Raw genomic sequence first — 18,585 nt, 5'->3', positions numbered from 1 at the left:
ACAGATCTCGCTGTATGGCATCCATTAGAGCGGGAGTATTCGACATTAATGGGTTCAGGGCCTAATAGAAATCATTGCTGTATGCTGCCATAACAGGGAACGTGGCAAAACTAAACATCAGCGATCAGACAGAAGATCCTTCCATCTCCACGTTCATCAGTCAGGATGTGGGCATCTTGCCCTCAGTAAAGATGGCGGCAGCGCGACCGGAAGAGGCCTGAGAGGCGATGTGACAGCTCATCCTGTCACGTGGTTTGTAGTTATCCCATGTCATGTGACCGGGTTGAACGGAAAACGAAAACGGAGCAATGGCGGCGTATCTGCAGTGGAGGAGATTCGCGTTCTTTGAGAAAGAACCGGTGCGGCTGACGGGGGAGGGCGGGAAACCGCTGACACTGCCCCCGGGGCTGACGGTGTGCGACTCCGGCCGCGGCAGCCTGCTGTTCGGGGGTATCCTTTACCTTGTGTGTTTGTGCTGCTCCAGAGGTGGGGGGAGAACTACTGCTCCCAGCGTGCCCTCATCTTACTGTATCACGGGCTGAGAAAGTGCAAATGGGGGAAATTGTGAAACTAACGAAATTCTGCCCTTGTGTTTTTAGGGTGAGAAGATTCTCCCCGGACGTTGTTTTTGTTTTTTTCCGGTGGTTTTTTAAACAAAACTTTTAATTTTTTTTTTTATTACAAAAACGGCCTTTATTTCCTGAGATTTGTCACCTCCTCTCTCTGGGGTCCGGCAAGGGCTCAGGTTCTAGCTGACGTGTTATTGATCCCGTTTTGAGGGACACTCAATATTTTTATTCGGCGGGGATCGGAGGGGGCTCTGGCCTCTGCGGCGGGGATCGGAGCGGGCTCTGGCCTCTGCAGCGGGGATCGGAGGGGGCTCTGGCCTCTGCAGCGGGGATCGGAGCGGGCTCTGGCCTCTGCGGCGGGGATCGGAGGGGGCTCTGGCCTCTGCGGCGGGGATCGGAGGGGGCTCTGGCCTCTGCGGCGGGGATCGGAGGGGGCTCTGGCCTCTGCGGCGGGGATAGGAGGGGGCTCTGGCCTGTGCAGCGGGGATCGGAGGGGGCTCTGGCCTCTGCGGCGGGGATCGGAGGGGGCTCTGGCCTCTGCGGCGGGGATCGGAGGGGGCTCTGGCCTCTGCGGCGGGGATCGGAGGGGGCTCTGGCCTCTGCGGCGGGGATCGGAGGGGGCTCTGGCCTCTGCGGCGGGGATCGGAGGGGGCTCTGGCCTCTGCGGCGGGGATCGGAGGGGGCTCTGGCCTCTGCGGCGGGGATCGGAGGGGGCTCTGGCCTCTGCGGCGGGGATCGGAGGGGGCTCTGGCCTCTGCGGCGGGGATCGGAGCGGGCTCTGGCCTCTGCGGCGGGGATAGGAGGGGGCTCTGGCCTCTGCGGCGGGGATAGGAGGGGGCTCTGGCCTGTGCAGCGGGGATCGGAGGGGGCTCTGGCCTCTGCGGCGGGGATCGGAGGGGGCTCTGGCCTCTGCGGCGGGGATCGGAGGGGGCTCTGGCCTCTGCGGCGGGGATCGGAGGGGGCTCTGGCCTCTGCGGCGGGGATCGGAGGGGGCTCTGGCCTCTGCGGCGGGGATCGGAGGGGGCTCTGGCCTCTGCGGCGGGGATCGGAGGGGGCTCTGGCCTCTGCGGCGGGGATCGGAGCGGGCTCTGGCCTCTGCGGCGGTGATCGCAGCGGGCTCTGGCCTCTGCGGCGGGGATCGCAGCGGGCTCTGGCCTTTGTATTTTTTCACACCTTTAGATGTGCGATTGCTGGGATCCGGGCCCTCGCTCCCCCGTTTCGTCACTAACGCTGTGATGAGGTGTTCTGATTGGCGGCAGGTCTTTGCGTTTCCCCCTGCTTAGATCTCTGGTCTCTTTATGGTTTGTATCCTTAGCTGAGAATCAGACATGTCCGGCCAGATCTGGTTCCTGCCGCGCTCCCTGCAGCTCTCCTCCTTCCAGGCTTATAAGCTCCGCGTCACCCACCTCCACCAGCTGAAGCAGCACAACATCCTGGTCTCCATAGGCGAGGACGAGGAGGGAGTCAACCCTGTGGTAAGTGCAGAAATTGGAATTTTTTTATGTTTTTATATTTTCTATTTCCACAAAGTAGGTGACTGAACACTTAGTTTTTTTTCCTGAGCATTTTTGTTACTTATTTTTTTTACCAACAGAATTTACGCCATAGCTGAAGTGACGTTATGATAGATCGAAAAATGTTTATCCTGGACCTTTACATGGGCCCTGAATACTAAGAACTCACTCTACTGTGGCTCAGTGGTTAGCACTATGTATGGTGGCTCAGTGGTTAGCACTGCTGTAGCTTTGCAGCACTGGAGTCCTTTATTCAAATTCCACCATGGACAACATCTGCAAGGAGTTTGTATGTTCTCCCCGTGTTTGTGTGGGTTTCCTCCCCCACTCCAAAGACCTACTGATAGGGGGGCAGTGATGGTATCTGTAAAGCGCTGTGGAATATGACGGCACTATATGAGCAAAGAATAATAAATAACTGCAGATCTCTTTTTTCCTTCTTCCTCCTGCTTTATATCAGTTTTCGATGTGTTCACATTTCCCAGGTCAAAGTTTGGAACCTGGATAAGCGCGATGGAGGAAACCCGCTGTGCACCAGGATCTTTCCTGCTATTCCCGGTAACAAACCGACAGTCGTATCGTGCATCACCGTCCACGAAAACCTCAACTTTATGGCCATCGGTAAGTACCGAACATGAGAGACTGTTGTAGAAAGGAAGAATATTTTTGTGCAAGGCGTCATTCCCCCCTTTCCAGCTTTCAGTGTGAACCTAGATGCGGGTATTATCTCTGTAACTCGTGCCTCTTCAGCAGGGGGGCCCTCAATCCCAGCTTCTAATGTGTCCTGAAGAGAAGGGTGGCAGCCAGGGCTGGGGCGGGAGAGGTGTCTACTGGGGTGGGGAGTTTTGGGGGCCGTCTGGGCTGGTTGTGGGAGAGGTGGCTGCCAGGGCTGGGGTGAGGAGGGTCCGCTACATCTTGGACATGTCTGGAATATCCTGTGTACCCTTAGTGCCCCGTGATGAGCTGCCCCTCAGTGTTTGAGTGGACTGCGTTCTTCACTATTTTATCAGTGTTTTGTCATTTTCTTGCCTGAAGGTTTCACAGATGGAAGCGTCGTCTTAACCAAAGGCGATATAACCCGAGACAGACATAGTAAGACGCAGATCCTGCAGGAGGGGAGTTATCCAGTCACAGGCATGGCGTTCAGACAAACCGGCAAGACCACCCATCTCTTTGTGGTCACCACCGAAAGCGTCAGGGTAAAGTAATTTCCCGCATGTTAGGTATTGCTCTCCCTTCTTTCCTGGCTATTTGACCTATGTTAGGGGAGGGGATTGGGAACATGGCCGTCAGAGGGGAGCGCTCCTCTATAGGGGGATCACTTGAGGCCGTCCTTCCTCTCCGAAGCCCCGATAATGACAGGATGTTTGCTACGCCTATAGTGCTGACCTCTCCGCAGCGATGGCTCACCTCGGCCATGTGCACAGAGCGAACCAAGCTTATGCCTCCCAATAACTGTGACTCTGGATCCTTTTCTTTCAGGCGTACGAGCTCAGCCAGAAGGATTACCCTTACACCGAACTGGACTCTCACGGCTGCAGCCTGCGCTGCTCTGCGCTGTCCGACCCTTCCCAGGACATGCAGTTCATCGTGGCCGGCAACGAGTGCGTGTATCTCTACCAGACAGACGAGAGGGGACCCTGCTTTGCATTTGAAGGACAGAAGCTGATAGTGCATTGGTATCGCGGATATCTCGTCATTGTCTCCAGAGAAAGGTACGAAAATAATGCTCTCCGTGAGCATCGAAAATGCAAAAATAAGATGAATTGATCGGCTGATCTCGTGTGTCGCACATTTTCCTGATTACAGATCGGATTTTGCTGGCCGTGCAGACAGCAACGCAGCTGACAGGCAGACGCTGACCATCTACGACCTGGGGAACAAGTTCATCGCTTACAGCTGTGTCCTCAATGATGTGGTGGACGTCCTGGCCGAGTGGGGCTCTCTCTATGTCCTCAAACGTGATGGAGTCCTGCAGGCGTTACACGAGAAGGACACGCAGACCAAGCTGGAGGTGCGAAGATATTCTCAGGAGCGGACGAGGCGGCTCCTGCGGGAACAGGATCCAATATAGAGTGCTGCATGATTGTGACCGCGGCAGTCATTTCAAAAGGCAGATGCTGTTATGGGTGTGGGGGTAGATTGGAAAGTCCGGGGGGTTCTCTGACCGGACTGGAAGAATTTGTTGGGATAGATGATAAATGTGTGATCACTGGGGATTCAGTTGCTGATGCCCCCAGTGATTCCCAAAACGCAGACCCGAAGTTCTGTGTGGATGGAGAGCGGGAGCGACCAGTGAGCACTGGGGAAGGGTCCAGTGGGCACGGGCGCCGGGGAGGGGACCATTGAGCGCGGGCGCTGGGGAGGGGACTATTGGGTGCGGGCGCTGGAGAAGGGACCATTGGGCGCTGGGGGGGGGGGACCATTGGGCGCGGGCGCTGGGGAGGGGACCATTGGGTGCTGGGGAGGGGACCATTGGGCGCTGGGGAGGGGACCATTGGGCGCTGGGGAGGGGACCATTGGGCGCTGGGGAGGGGACCATTGGGCGCGGGCGCTGGGGAGTGCTTGCACGACCAGTTGGTGCGGGAGCGTGAGTGCACAGCACGTTCTCACTACCGTTCATTCACACAAGGATTCTGGGACTCCTTTCTCTGACGCTGAGACCCCCTGTATCCTGTGGAAAGTGATATGTTTATGGGACAACCCCTTTAATGAGCCTGGTATTTATGTATTGTCTGTATATATGGATTCTCTGCCTCCTTTCAATATGATGGGATATTCCTGGGATGTGCAATCACTTCCTCACCTCTGCGGAGTCTTAAAGGGGATGTCCAGTCTTTCAAACACATTTGCAAGGTGCATGGGTGGCAAAACAATCAGGCATAGTCCCCTGTGGTCACCCTGCCGGGGCCGGAAGTGATTGCGTTCCATTTTGCAATGACCTGATCACAGAGGCATGTGATTGGCTGTAGCAGTCAGGTGACTAGAATACAGCATTATCGGAAGTTTCTCTGGGTGATAACTGTTGGATTGGGGTCCATACATCTACTGAGACCTCCACCGATCTCCAGGACAGTGGTCAGACTGCCAGCCCCGATTAGATGCACGCAGCGCTGTATTCACAATGCGATTTTTGCCTTTGCTCAATAGCCGGAGTTGCAGAATAATTTTTTTTTTTTTTTGCTTCTTCAGATGCTCTTCAGGAAGAATCTGTACGTTATGGCCATATCTTTGGCGAAGGGTCAACACTTGGACAGTGATGGGTTGTCTGAGATCTTCCGGCAGTATGGAGACCACCTGTACAGCAAAGGAGACCACGATGGAGCCATCCAGCAGTATATACGGTATATCCTCTCCTTCTTCATGTAAAGAGGACCCCTAACCTAAGCAGCATTTAGGGGGTCTGTGATCATTTTGGGGGGGCTGATTTGGGGGCCATTGATCCACCATCACGATGCAGTTTCATGGAGCTGATCGTTTGCTGTGGCAAAAACATTTATATGTCACTGGAAAATAATAAAAAAAAAGGTTATGGCTCTTCGAAGAAGAGGAGGAAAACCCCCATATTTGCTGATGCTTAACCCCTTGTCTCCCTTTATTAGAACGATTGGGAAGCTGGAGCCTTCCTATGTCATCCGGAAATTCCTCGATGCCCAGCGCATTCACAACTTGACAGCGTACCTTCAGGCCCTGCATCAGCAATCCCTGGCCAACGCCGATCACACCACGCTGCTGCTGAACTGCTACACCAAGCTGAAGGACAGCGCCCGCTTAGAAAAATTCATCAAGGTAAAGCCACACTTGCTTCACCCGCGTCTTGCCGCCATGGAAGGATGTAAAATACTTGTTTGTTTTTTTCCATTTTTGCTGCCAGGCAAGTGAGGGGGAAGTCCATTTTGATGTGGAAATAGCAATCAAAGTTCTTCGGCAAGCTGGCTACCACTCACATGCCCTTTATTTGGCAGAAAAGCACGCCCATCATGAATGGTACTTGAAGATCCAACTGGAGGACATTAAGGTGACTTTATAGGGACTGTATAATGTGGGTTATGGTGATGAAGACGTGACGCAGCTTTCCATGTCTTATCTCCCTTAAAGAACTTTCAAGAAGCTCTGAGATACATCGGACGTCTCCCCTTTCTTCAAGCGGAGAGCAATATGAAGTGTTACGGGAAAATCCTCATGTCCCACGTGCCCAACGAGACCACCCAACTGCTGAAGGAGCTCTGCACTGACTTTCCCCAGTCTGTTGGAGGGAGTCGGGTAAGATATCGGTGATCTTCTGCCCACAGGCATAGTTGGGTGTAAAAGGCCAAACTGCATATTACTCATACCCAGGTCCAACATTGCATCTCTATCACCTTGGCTGCAGCGGTTTTGTTTTGTTGACAGTGCTGCAGCTAATCGGCGAGCTCAGGCTCTCTATATCCACTGAGCTTAGTGAATGGCTGCAGCGCTGTTGACGTGACTGGGGTGGTGTAGGGGCAGCGATGGACCAGGGAAGGATAAGCAGAGCTGCTCTTGTGGTCTGAGAGCCACGTTCTAGGTTTTTAAAGCCCACATGTCTAGTGATTAGTTGGAGCTAGGAAAGTAGTTACCGTATATACTCGAGTATAAGCCGACCCCCCCCCCCCCCTAATTTTGCCACAAAAAACTGGGAAAACTTAATGACTCGAGTATAAGCCTAGGGTGGAAAATGCAGCAGCTACCGGTAAATTTCAAAAGTAAAAATAGATACCAATAAAAGTAAAATTAATTGAGATATCAGTAAGTTGTGTTTTTGAATATCCATATTGAATCAGGAAACCCATATAATGCTCCATACAGTTCACGATGGACCCCATAAGATGCTCCATACAGTTCATGAAGGGTCCCATAAGATGCTGCATATTAAAATATGCCCCACATAATGCTTCACAAAGGTTAATAATGGCCCCATAAGATGCTCCATAGACACATTTGCTCCATACAGTACTGCATAAGGGTTAATAAGGGCTCCATAAGCTGCTCCATAGAGATATTCGCCCCATATAGTTCTGCACAAACGTTGATTATGGCCCCATAAGATGCTCCTTAGAGTTATTTGCCCCATATTGTGCTACACAAATGTTAATAATGGCCTCATAAGATGCCCCATACAGTACTGCATAAAGGTTAATAAGGGCCCCATAAGATGCTCCATAGAGATATTTGCCCCTTATAGTGCTGCGCAAATGTTGATTATGGCCCCAAAAGATGCTCCTTAGAGTTATTTGCCCCATATTGTGCTACACAAATGTTAATAATGGCCCCAAAAGATGCTCCATAAAGACATTTGCAAAAAAAAAAAAAAAAATGACATACTCCCCTCTCGTCGCTCAGGCCCCCAGCACTTGCTGTACTCACCGGTCCTCGTTCCGGCGCCGCTGTGTCTTCCGCATCCTCTGCACTGACACTCAGGCAGAGGGCGCGCACTAACCACGTCATCGCGCCCTCTGACCTGAGCGACACTGCAGAGGAAGTGGAAGACGGAGCGGCGCCTGGAACGAGGAGAGGTGACTATCGCGCATCGCTCCCCCTCCTCACCTTCTCCTGGCAGCTTCCCTGCATCTCCGGCATCGGCAGCATCTTCCTGTAGTGAGTGGTCACATGGTACCGCTCATTACAGTAATGAATATGCGGCTCCACCCCTATGGGAGTGGAGTCTGGTCCATATTCATTACTATAATGAGCGGTACCATGTGACCGCTCACTACAGGAAGAAGCTGCCAGCGCCCGGAGATGCAGGGAAGCTGCCAGGAGCAGGTGAGTATGTCACAGGCGCTGCTCCTCCTCCCCCGCCGACCCCCTGGGACAATGACTCAAGTATAAGCTGAGAGGGGCACTTTCAGCCTAAAAAAATGGGCTGAAAATCTCGGCTTATACTCGAGTATATACGGTACTTCTCTGTTAGGGTAAATTCATCTCGGGAAATAGTCCCTGTTATATATAGTCTCCCCAGATCTTTTTTTAGTTTTTCTCTATGATTTTATGTCTTTTATCCTCAGCCTGGCCCGTGAGCCACACAGTTGCCTCCTTTTTAAGTCTGTCTGGCTTCCTATTTGTAGGTGATAGCCCCTTGTTTTCTGGTTGTCCTATAAGGGTCTAGCTTGGCCGTTCTTCCCGCTGTTCTTTATCTGGTCTGCCAAAGGTCCTTCCCATCCAGGAGAGTCCCCCCCCCCCCCCACCCCCCATCCCCTGACCATATGAAGTTCTATGTGTATCAATTCTTTTTCCACCAGATCCTGCAGTCTCAGGAGTAGTCCATGGCCACCAGACCAGAGCCCTGTGAACCACCACTACTACCTGCAGCATCCCCGCTGCGTCTCCCGATTTCATAGGGCTCTCAACTTCATGGCGTTGAGATGCGTGACCCATGTCATCGTGCTGGGCAGATCAGAAGAGGCAAAAGGATGCCGTCAGGTCGGGGGCCATGGACTACTGATGTGGCTGCTGGACCAACTGTTTGTTCAACTCTAGGGGCTGTGTATACAATATATATATATATTTTTTTACATTTTTTTAATTTTTTTTTTGTTCCCTTCCACGAGGATTATCATTGTCGTCTCCACAATACAAGTGAGATAAGGAGGATTTTGCAAATGATTAACAGAAACAGATTGTACGTTGTTTTCTAGGCGAACCCAGAAGAATTCATCCCAATATTTGCTAACAATCCCTGTGAGCTGAAGACCTTTTTGGAGCACATGACGAAGGTGCAGAGCGATTCCCCCCAAGGAGTTTATGACACTTTACTCGAGTTGCGTTTACAGAACTGGGCACATGAGAATGACCCTCAGGTAAGACTTGGGGGGCTGCTGGTATTGTTTGTTGCTGACCCTCAGGTAAGGCCTGGGGGGCTGCTGGTATTGTTTGTTGCTGACCCTCAGGTAAGGCCTGGGGGGCTGCTGGTATTGTTTGTTGCTGACCCTCAGGTAAGGCCTGGGGGGCAGCTGGAGTTGTTTGTTGCTGACCCTCAGGTAAGACCCGGGCGGGGGGGGGAGCTGCTGGTATTGTTTGTTGCTGACCCTCAGGTAAGGCCTGGGGGGCTGCTGGTATTGTTTGTTGCTGACCCTCAGGTAAGACCCGGGCGGGGAGGGGCTGCTGGTATTGTTTGTTGCGCATCCTCTGGATTCTAACATTCGGAAATTTAGGCATAATGGCAGCAAATCTTTGGAAACACATAATGGTACATGCACCTGTGTTATTTTCATTCTCACGATACAAGTAAATTACTGTCGTTTTCACGCAGGCAAAGCAGCAGCTCCAGAACGACGCCATGACTCTCCTGAAGAGCGGACGCTTTAAGACTGTGTTTGATAAAGCGCTCGTCCTGTGCCAGATGCATAATTTTCAGAAAGGAGTGCTGTATCTGTACGAGCAGGGCAAGCTGTGAGTATATAGTGCGCACACAACACTGCAGACTGCGTCACTTGGGTCACCAGTAGCGCAGGTCTTTTACTTCCCTGATTTCCCCCCCCCCCCAATCTTCTTAGCTTCCAGCAGATCATGCACTACCACATGCAAAATGATCAGTACCAGGAGGTAATAGAAGCCTGCAAGCAGTACGGGGAGCAGGAGAGCTGCTTGTGGGAGCAGGCGCTCAGTTACTTTGCACGCAAGGAGGAAGACTGCAAGGAGCATATTGCCACAGTATTGAGGCACATCGAGAGCAAGAACCTCATGCCTCCATTGCTGGGTAAGTCGCAGGTAATTGTCATTTCTCCTTCACCTCATTGGGGGACACAGGACCATGGGTTATGCTGCTGTCACTAGGAGGCTGACACTAAGCTGAGACAAAAAAAAGGTTAGCTCCTCCCCTGCAGTATACACCCTCATGCTGGCTTCCAGAGACCCAGTTCAAGCTTAGTGTCCGTAGGAGGCACACTGATTTTTAATCTCACTGATTTTTTTAACCTTCCTATTCCGGATGAAGGGGGCGACGGATTCTTTCAAGGTCCGATCTCCCCCGATCCAACAACAGGCGAGCACGGGAGTTTTCCTCACCGTATCCTCTCCTGCGACATGGGAGCCACTGCCTGAGCTGACCTTTTTTGGGCGACGGTCTTTTCCCTAAAAGGGCACCGATCTCCCCACGTTGTACAGACGAGCACTGGTGTTTTACCTCCAGTACCCTCTTCTGCAGCCAGGCCTTTTTATTGCCGGACATCTGCCCTGTCCACCAGGTTCTCCCTCGGCTGTACAGAGGCTCTATTTCCGTGGCGTCCGTGCAGACCACACTGCATCACCAGCCCCTGTCTGGGGCTGGTGGATGGAGGCTTCCCAACCCCTGCATCGTCCCTGCCATCCCAAGGCACCTCTCACCTCCTCGGGGTAAGTGTCTCATGGGGGGGGTCGCCGGTTTTGTGGTCCGGAGGGCTCCTCCTAGGTAGCGGCACATCGCTTGGCTGGGCCCCTAATTTTCGGCACTTTGCGGCCGCAGGACGCTGCCGATGGGCTCAGCCCATCTCTTCGCGTCATCGGCGGCGCCGCCCCCCGGTCCTGGCGCTTCTCGCAGCCCCCGAGATCTCTCTCCTGATCTCGGCGGCCATCTTGGTCCCTCACTGCACGCCGCAGCTCAGCCCTGCCGCAGCTTCTAGGCGACACAGCGCCCACGTGCAGCCTTTCTTCCACCTTTCGTCTTCTCAGGACAGCGGGACACAGGACCTGGGTAAGGAGACTTCGTCAGCCTCTCCTCTGCAGCGTCGCCCTCTGCTTCCCTACCTTATAGACCCTGTGGTCTATTTTTTTGCATTAGAATCATGTCCCAGTCAAGGTCTAAAAAATCCTCTAAGGTGCATACGACCTTTTTTTCTGCGTGTACCACCTGCCAGGCCCCACAAATTTCTCCCCTCTGCTCTGCCTGCGATGCTCCATGTGCCCAGGAGCCCTCCACCGCCACCGACTCCGGCGTACCTAGTCCCCGAACCCCCCCCCCGTGGGTCGCTTCACTTTCGCAGTCCGTGGATTTTTTTAGCCAACGCCATCAAATCCATTCAAAATCCTCCCGGGGAACGGGGTAATCCGTTACAGGTCCTAAGAGATCCCTCCGTAACAGGGGAATCGTCGGCCAGCAGGGCCGCTCTCTTCATAAAGAGGCACGGTCATCCAGAAAACGGATCCGCACTACCTCTCCTGAGCGCTCACCTCGCCACTCAGTCTCTAGCAGCTCCACCTCTCGCTCACCCTCTTTGGGGGCTCGCAGCGTTCACGACTCTGAACATGAGTCCGAAGTATCATTGGACCCGGAGGCTCCGGAGTTCAGAGCTACGGTTGATTCCCTCATTGTAGCAGTCAATCACGCACTTAAGGTGGATGATGACTCTAATTCCGCTCCGGAACATGCTGTCTCTTTTACCAGAACCAAGCGTTCCCACAAGACTTTTGCCTCTCACCCAGATTTTCTGGATATAGTCAGGCGACACAGGGAGCGTCCAGATAAGCGTTTCACGGGTAAGAAGGACCTGGTATCAAAGTATCCCTTTTCAGCAGATCTCGTGAAAGACTGGACGGATCCCCCTATAGTAGATCCTCCGGTCTCACGCCTGGCTTCTAAAACGCTTCTTTCAGTCCCGGACGGCGCTTCAATTAAGAGTCCCACTGAACGTCAGCTAGACTCTCTAGCTCGCTCAGTGTACGAAGCCTCAGACTCTTCTCTATCCCCCTCCTTCGCCGCGGCTTGGGTGGCCAAGGCAATGGTTTCCTGGGCAGATGCTCTAGCGAAATCCATTCATCCCTCGATGCAGCGAATTGCATCGGCAGCTTCTAACGCCATCTCTATCAGAAGGGCACTTTGGCTCAGAGAGTGGCGCGCAGATTCCTCCTCTAAAAAATCTCGGATCTCTCTCCCTTTTCAAAGCGGGCGCCTTTTCGGCGAAAAGCTTGACCAGCTTATTTCCGATGCCACAGGGGGAAAGAGCAAGTTCCTCCCCCAACAGAGGCCCAAGGTGGCCTTCCAGCGCCAGCCTTACTTTCATTTTCGGCCCTTTCGTACCTGCCCAGCCTGGTCCAATCATTCCGGTCTTTCCAGATCGGACCGATCCGCTCGCACAGACAGAGACGCTCGTCCCTCCTTCAGACCGAATCCTTCCTGGAGCGGAAAGCCGAGGCAGCCCAGAACCAGAGGTTCGAGACCCCCCAGATTCCCGTCTCAATGACTCGGGAACGGCGCCAGTCGATACCACCAGAGTAGGCGGACGTCTACTCCTTTTTCAGCAAGCCTGGCTCTCCGTCATTCACGACGAATGGGTCAGGGATCTGGTATCGTCTGGCTACAAAATAGAGTTCTCCGCTCCCCCTCCAACTCGGTTCTTCCCCTCTCGTCTCCCCAGTTTGGGAGCTCAGTCTCGCGCCCTCCTTTGCGCCATTCACTCCCTCCGCCAGAGTGGGGTCATTGTTCCGGTCCCGGAACACGAGAGGTTCAAAGGTTTCTACTCAAACCTCTTCGTCGTACCAAAGGAGGACGAAAAAGTGCGTCCCATTTTGGATCTGAAGCTCCTGAACAAGTGCGTAAGAGTTCGGCACTTCAGGATGGAATCGCTCAGGTCGGTCATCTCTTCGATGGAAAGAGGGGAATTCTTGGCATCGATAGACATCAAGGATACCTATCTTCACATTCCGATATTCCCGCCTCATCAGAGGTTCCTCCGCTTTGCCGTTCTGGAGGACCATTTCCAGTTCACGGCCTTGCCCTTCGGTCTTGCCACGGCGCCCAGGGTATTCACGAAGGTCATGGCGGCTGTCATGGCCATCCTTCATTCTCAAGGAGTCGTCGTGTTACCTTACTTAGACGATCTTCTCATAAAGGGCCCGTCTTTTCAGGCCTGCGAGTCAAGCGTCCACATTACCCTGGATTCTCTTTCGCGCCTGGGCTGGTTGATCAACTTGGACAAGTCCTCTCCCGTTCCTGCCCGTCGGATCTCCTTTCTAGGAATGATCCGGGACTCTTCGAGGGGGCTGGTCTTGCTTCCTCGGTCCAAGGCCCAAGCGCTTCAGCAGGGAGCCCGAACGCTCTGCCAGCCTCGCCCGCGAACCATTCGGTTCGCCATGAAGATCCTGGGAAAGATGGTTGCAGCAATCGAAGCGGTTCCTTTCGCTCAACTCCATCTCCGCCCCTTGCAACAGGCTTTGCTGGACAACTGGGACAGGAGTCTCCCATCTCTCGACCGCCCTTGCCCCTGTCTCCGCGGGTCAGACAATCCCTCGTATGGTGGACCCTGGGTCCATCCCTTCTCCAGGGGAAGTCCTTCCTCCCGATCCGCTGGTTAGTGGTAACTACCGACGCCAGTCTCCTCGGCTGGGGGGCGGTGTTTCTTCACCACTCTGCCCAGGGCCGTTGGACAGTTCGGGAATCCAGACTCCCCATCAACATCCTGGAGATTCGTGCTATCAGACTTGCCCTGAGTCGCTTTCACGCCCTGCTCGCGGGTCACCCAATACGAGTCCAATCGGACAACGTCACGGCGGTGGCTTACATCAACCACCAGGGGGGTACCCGCAGCAGGGCGGCGATGCAGGAAGTCTCTCACATCCTTCGTTGGGCCGAAACCAACTATTCCACCATCTCTGCGGTGCACATTCCGGGAGTCGAGAACTGGGCGGCGGACTTCCTGAGCCGCCAGGGCCTTGCCTCGGGGGAGTGGGAACTCCACCCAGAGGTCTTTCGACAGATCTGTCTTCGCTGGGGGACCCCGGACGTGGATCTGATGGCGTCCAGATTGAATGCCAAGGTCCACAACTTCCTTGCACGCTCTCGGGATCCCCAGGCCATAGGAGTAGACGCGCTGATTTCTCCGTGGCATCAGTTTCAACTCCCATACGTGTTTCCTCCCCTTCCCTTACTGCCGAAGGTGATCCGAAAGATCAAGACGGAGGGAGTTCCGGTCATTCTGGTCGCCCCAGACTGGCCACGCCGCGCTTGGTACGCGGATCTCGTTCAGCTCGTAGCCGACGTTCCCTGGCGGTTACCAGACCGCCCAGACCTGCTTCGCCAAGGGCCGATCTACCACCAGAGCTCCGGGGCCCTACGTTTAACGGCGTGGCTGTTGAAACCTGGATTCTAACTCGAGCCGGTTTCTCTCAGCAGGTCATTCCCACCATGTTAAGTGCTCGCAAGGCGTCTTCCGCCTCCATTTACCACCGCGTCTGGAAAACATTCTTCTCATGGTGCAGGCTCCGAGGTCACCCTCCGCTCGCTTTCTCTATCCCTTGCATCTTGAATTTCCTTCAGTCCGGTCTGGACTCCGGCTTGGCACTGAGTTCCCTCAAAGGCCAGATCTCAGCATTATCCGTGCTGTTCCAGCGCAGGATCGCCGCCAACCTTCAGGTCAAGACCTTCATTCAGGGAGTCTCCCATGTGGTTCCCCCCTACAGGATGCCGCTAGAGACCTGGGATCTCAACTTGGTCCTGGGGGTTCTTCAGGAACCTCCGTTCGAACCCCTTCAGGACGTTCCGCTCTCTGTCCTCTCATGGAAGGTTGCCTTCCTGGTAGCGGTGACGTCCATCAGAAGGGTTTCAGAGTTCGCCGCTTTATCCTGCCGGGCACCTTTCCTTGCCTTTCATCAGGACAAAGTAGTCCTACGCCCTTCCCTGGCGTTTCTTCCGAAGGTGGTCTCATCTTTTCATCTTAACGAGTACATCATTCTTCCCTCCTTTTGCCCGCAGCCCAAACATAGGGTCGAGAAGGCTCTCCATACTCTGGATGTGGTACGGGCTCTCAGGAGGTACATTTCCAGAACGGCTCATTTCAGAAAATCGGACGCCCTTTTCGTGCTCCCGGTGGGTCACAGAAAGGGTTTGGCTGCGTCTAAATCCACGATAGCCAGATGGATCCGATCTGCTATCCAGGAATCCTATCGGGTCAGGGGCAGTCCTATCCCGGCGGGGATTAGAGCACACTCCACTCGGTCGATGGGTGCTTCCTGGGCCATCCGGCACCAGGCAACAGCGGAGCAGGTTTGCAAGGCCGCAACGTGGTCCAGCCTGCATACTTTCACGAAGCATTACAATGTCCACATTCACTCCTCTGCGGACGCGGCCCTTGGCAGGCGTATCCTGCAAGCGGCTGTTGCGCATTTGTAGTCAGATGGTACACGGAGTTATTTGGTTGTATTGTTTCCCTCCCAGGGACTGCTTTGGGACGTCCCATGGTCCTGTGTCCCCCAATGAGGCGAAGGAGAAATAGGGATTTTTGTGTGTACTCACCGTAAAATCCTTTTCTCCGAGCCACTCATTGGAGGACACAGCACCAACCCTGGTAGCCTTACGGCTCGTTACCTTTTTTGGTCTTTGACTGTTTGTTTGACATGTTATATTCTAATGTTACTTGATATATTGTTATTATCCTACTGCTTTTGCACTGAACTGGGTCTCTGGAAGCCAGCATGAGGGTGTATACTGCAGGGGAGGAGCTAACCTTTTTTTTGTCTCAGCTTAGTGTCAGCCTCCTAGTGACAGCAGCATAACCCATGGTCCTGTGTCCCCCAATGAGTGGCTCGGAGAAAAGGATTTTACGGTGAGTACACACAAAAATCCCTATTTTGGTGAAATTCTCTTTTGCTCACCTTCCTTTGCTTGTTTACTCGCTCTTTTGCATGCTCGCTCTTTTGCATGCTCGCTCTTTTGCATGCTCGCTCTTTTGCATGCTCGCTCTTTTGCATCCTTGCTCTTTTGCATGCTCGCTCTTTTGCATGCTCGCTCTTTTGCATGCTCGCTCTTTTGCATGCTCGCTCTTTTGCATGCTCGCTCTTTTGCATGCTCGCTCTTTTGCATCCTTGCTCTTTTGCATCCTTGCTCTTTTGCATCCTTGCTCTTTTGCATCCTTGCTCTTTTGCTCATTCGTTCTTTTGCTTGCTCGCTCGCACTCTTTCTCCTCCCAGACCAACTAAATGCAGGTAGTGGTCACAATCATGATCCAGCTATGTACAGCATGTGTAACCACCCTCTGTGTACAGCGGGCTCTGGAGGCAATATTGGACAAACCCCACTCGCCCCATCTGCCTGTTGCCAGGGAAGCTTAGTTTTGCCCTAGTGCACCCCCTGCACTGCCAGTATCGGGCCTTGAGGACCACAGATATACTGTACAGTGTATGTTTTTGATATCCAGATTCTTAGCCTTTGCACAGATTCATCCTGCTTGGATCTTGTAGCTTGCGCTTTCCCCGTTCCTGCTGATAACGTTTGTTCCCACCGTATATTTCGGTGCAGCAGGAGATGCGTCTCGTGCACTAATCGGCTTCTTCTTTTCCAGTGGTGCAGACCCTGGCACATAACTCCACAGCCACCCTGTCTGTGATCAGAGACTACCTGATCAACAAAATGCAGAAACTGAGTCAGCAGTCGGAGGAGGACGAGAGGACGGTCCAGCAGTACCGGGAGGACACCGCCCGCATCCGGCAGGAGATCCACGAGCTGCGGAACAGGTAGGAACCAAGTCTGATTGCAGGAGTTCAGGTCTATATGAAGTGTAACGTGCATGCTGTGATCGGCTGTGTCTGTCCGCTGGGAGCCCCACCTATCCTGAGGGCAAGGGAGTGTCCTCCTAAAGGGGATGCCCCAAGGAAAATATATTTATATATTGTCCCTAGATGTTATGTATATTTAAAAGGTGTAGAAAAACAAACTGTTTCGCATACTCTCCTCAGGGCTACGCCCCAGTCTCTGATTTTTGGCTGCAGTCAGTCGCTGAGGATTGGCTGCAGTGTTATCGATGTGATGATACATCTGCAGTCACACAAGATTCCGGGGCAGCGGTGGAGACTCGGAGGAGCAGTAAAGCTCAGTTGGGTTTTCTACATCTAGATGAGCCTGTGAGTAAAAGTGTAGTAAAAGTGGACAACTCCCTGTAAGCTGCAGTACGCCTCCTTCTGCTTGTGTGTAGCATTGCAGCTCAGCGGCCGGTCTCTGATCACTAAGCAGTAGATATTCTGTAGCCTTTGAGCTGGCGATGGCCTCATGGGGATTAGATCTTTTTCCAATCATTTTGGAGTAGCGGATGGACCTTTGTATATTTGTGTCTCGTCTTTAAGCCCCAAGATCTTCCAGAAGACCAAGTGCAGCATCTGCAGCAGCGCGCTGGAGCTGCCGTCCGTACACTTCTTGTGTGGCCACTCTTTCCACCAACACTGCTTTGAGAGCTATGCGGAGAGCGACTCGGACTGCCCCACCTGCCTGCCTGAAAACCGGCAAGTCCTCGATATGATCAGGGCTCAGGAAGAGAAGAAGGACCTGTACGACCACTTCCAGCACCAGGTCAGGCTGCATTACTAATTGGATGTGTATGGTTGGTTGGGTTCGTGGGGGAATGCAAAATTGTTTGCTCATTTTTCATCCCCCCATAAAAGAAAACAAAAACAATCAACAATTTATTAGCAAAAGCCATAATAATATTTTTGGGGTCTTGTGTGTGAATGTAAGATCTCACATGGCTGCAGAACATTCATCTGTCGCGTAGAAGGGATGAAGGAATCTTTGTAAACCTGATTCACAAGTAACTTTTTTTTTTTTTCCTTTTCTTTTTTTTAAAGTTAAAGTGCGCCAACGACGGCTTCAACGTGGTGGCAGAATACTTCGGCCGCGGTGTATTCAATAAGCTGACATTGATCACGGATGCCCCCGGGGGGAGGACGGCCGCAGCGAAGGATGTAGGACTGCAGCGGGACCTTCTTATCAACACACGAAGAAATGTGTAACCCACCGACACTGCGTGTAACGTAGCAGATGTATCGGGGATGGGCACCAGGGTTAGGGTTAACCGTAACCCTCACCCTCAGGAATGTGCCCAGGAGCCCCACATTACTGGACTATGAGGTGAAAGCAACGGATATTCTGATTAATGCGGTCATTGTAATAAGTCAGACGCTGTGCCCGTGGCTTGTGCCGTGCCTGCTCTGTAAATACGGTTATTTGCACAAATGTGAAACACGTGAGTAAAAGCAAATAAAATCCAAGACAAGATTTACAACTAAAATGCCATCTATGTGCTCAATTGGTCCCTAAAATGGGGGGCGCCATGAGCTTGGATCTGTTTTTAAAGAAAATCCATTGACATACTGGCATTAGGCTATCAGTCACAGCACAAATACTTATCTGTTCAAAGGCATGTTATGGAGGTTTTGCTCCTCATCAGTGCAGAGTAGGATTCGCATTGCCACAGATGCCGGTTTCCATGTCTCGCATACATTATGTGATGTGACTACACATGGGGGGCTACTTATGAGGCAGGAAGGGGGACTGTTTGCTAGTGACACATAAATATAAAACACAAAATGCAAGGCTGCTAGGAAAATAAAATACAAGACTTTATTAAGTCACAGAAGTAGAAGAGCCACCAGAGGACACAAGACGAGGTAAGACAGCCTGGATCCACTATTACATGCTGCACTATGCAGCGCATACACACGTTGCCAGCAGGTATCACACAGATATGGTATGTGGTTGGACAACTGAGCGTGCAAACAGTAGGAGGGAAGTGTGAGGTCTAAGG

The 18,585-nt window shown here is 52.8% G+C and overlaps 1 protein-coding gene across 1 annotated transcript; it reads left to right on the top strand.

Moving 5' to 3' along the window:
• The first annotated feature begins 249 nt into the window (after positions 1-249).
• On the top strand, positions 250-18,069 carry VPS11 (VPS11 core subunit of CORVET and HOPS complexes). Its single transcript, XM_069741762.1, has 16 exons — positions 250-450; positions 1,896-2,044; positions 2,569-2,704; positions 3,119-3,282; positions 3,566-3,798; positions 3,893-4,097; positions 5,276-5,427; positions 5,686-5,872; positions 5,958-6,101; positions 6,182-6,346; positions 8,740-8,901; positions 9,354-9,493; positions 9,598-9,800; positions 16,351-16,522; positions 17,129-17,351; positions 17,627-18,069. Exons 1-16 carry the CDS (start codon positions 309-311, stop codon positions 17,789-17,791), a joined length of 2,742 nt encoding a protein of 913 aa, XP_069597863.1. The 5' UTR covers positions 250-308; the 3' UTR covers positions 17,792-18,069.
• Positions 18,070-18,585: the final 516 nt, after the last annotated feature.

Source organism: Ranitomeya imitator, chromosome 10 (genome assembly GCF_032444005.1).
Source record: "Ranitomeya imitator isolate aRanImi1 chromosome 10, aRanImi1.pri, whole genome shotgun sequence".
Taxonomy (NCBI): Eukaryota; Metazoa; Chordata; class Amphibia; order Anura; family Dendrobatidae; genus Ranitomeya; species Ranitomeya imitator.
Note: the sequence above shows the minus strand (reverse complement) of the source record. Positions and strands in the feature narration are given on the sequence as shown.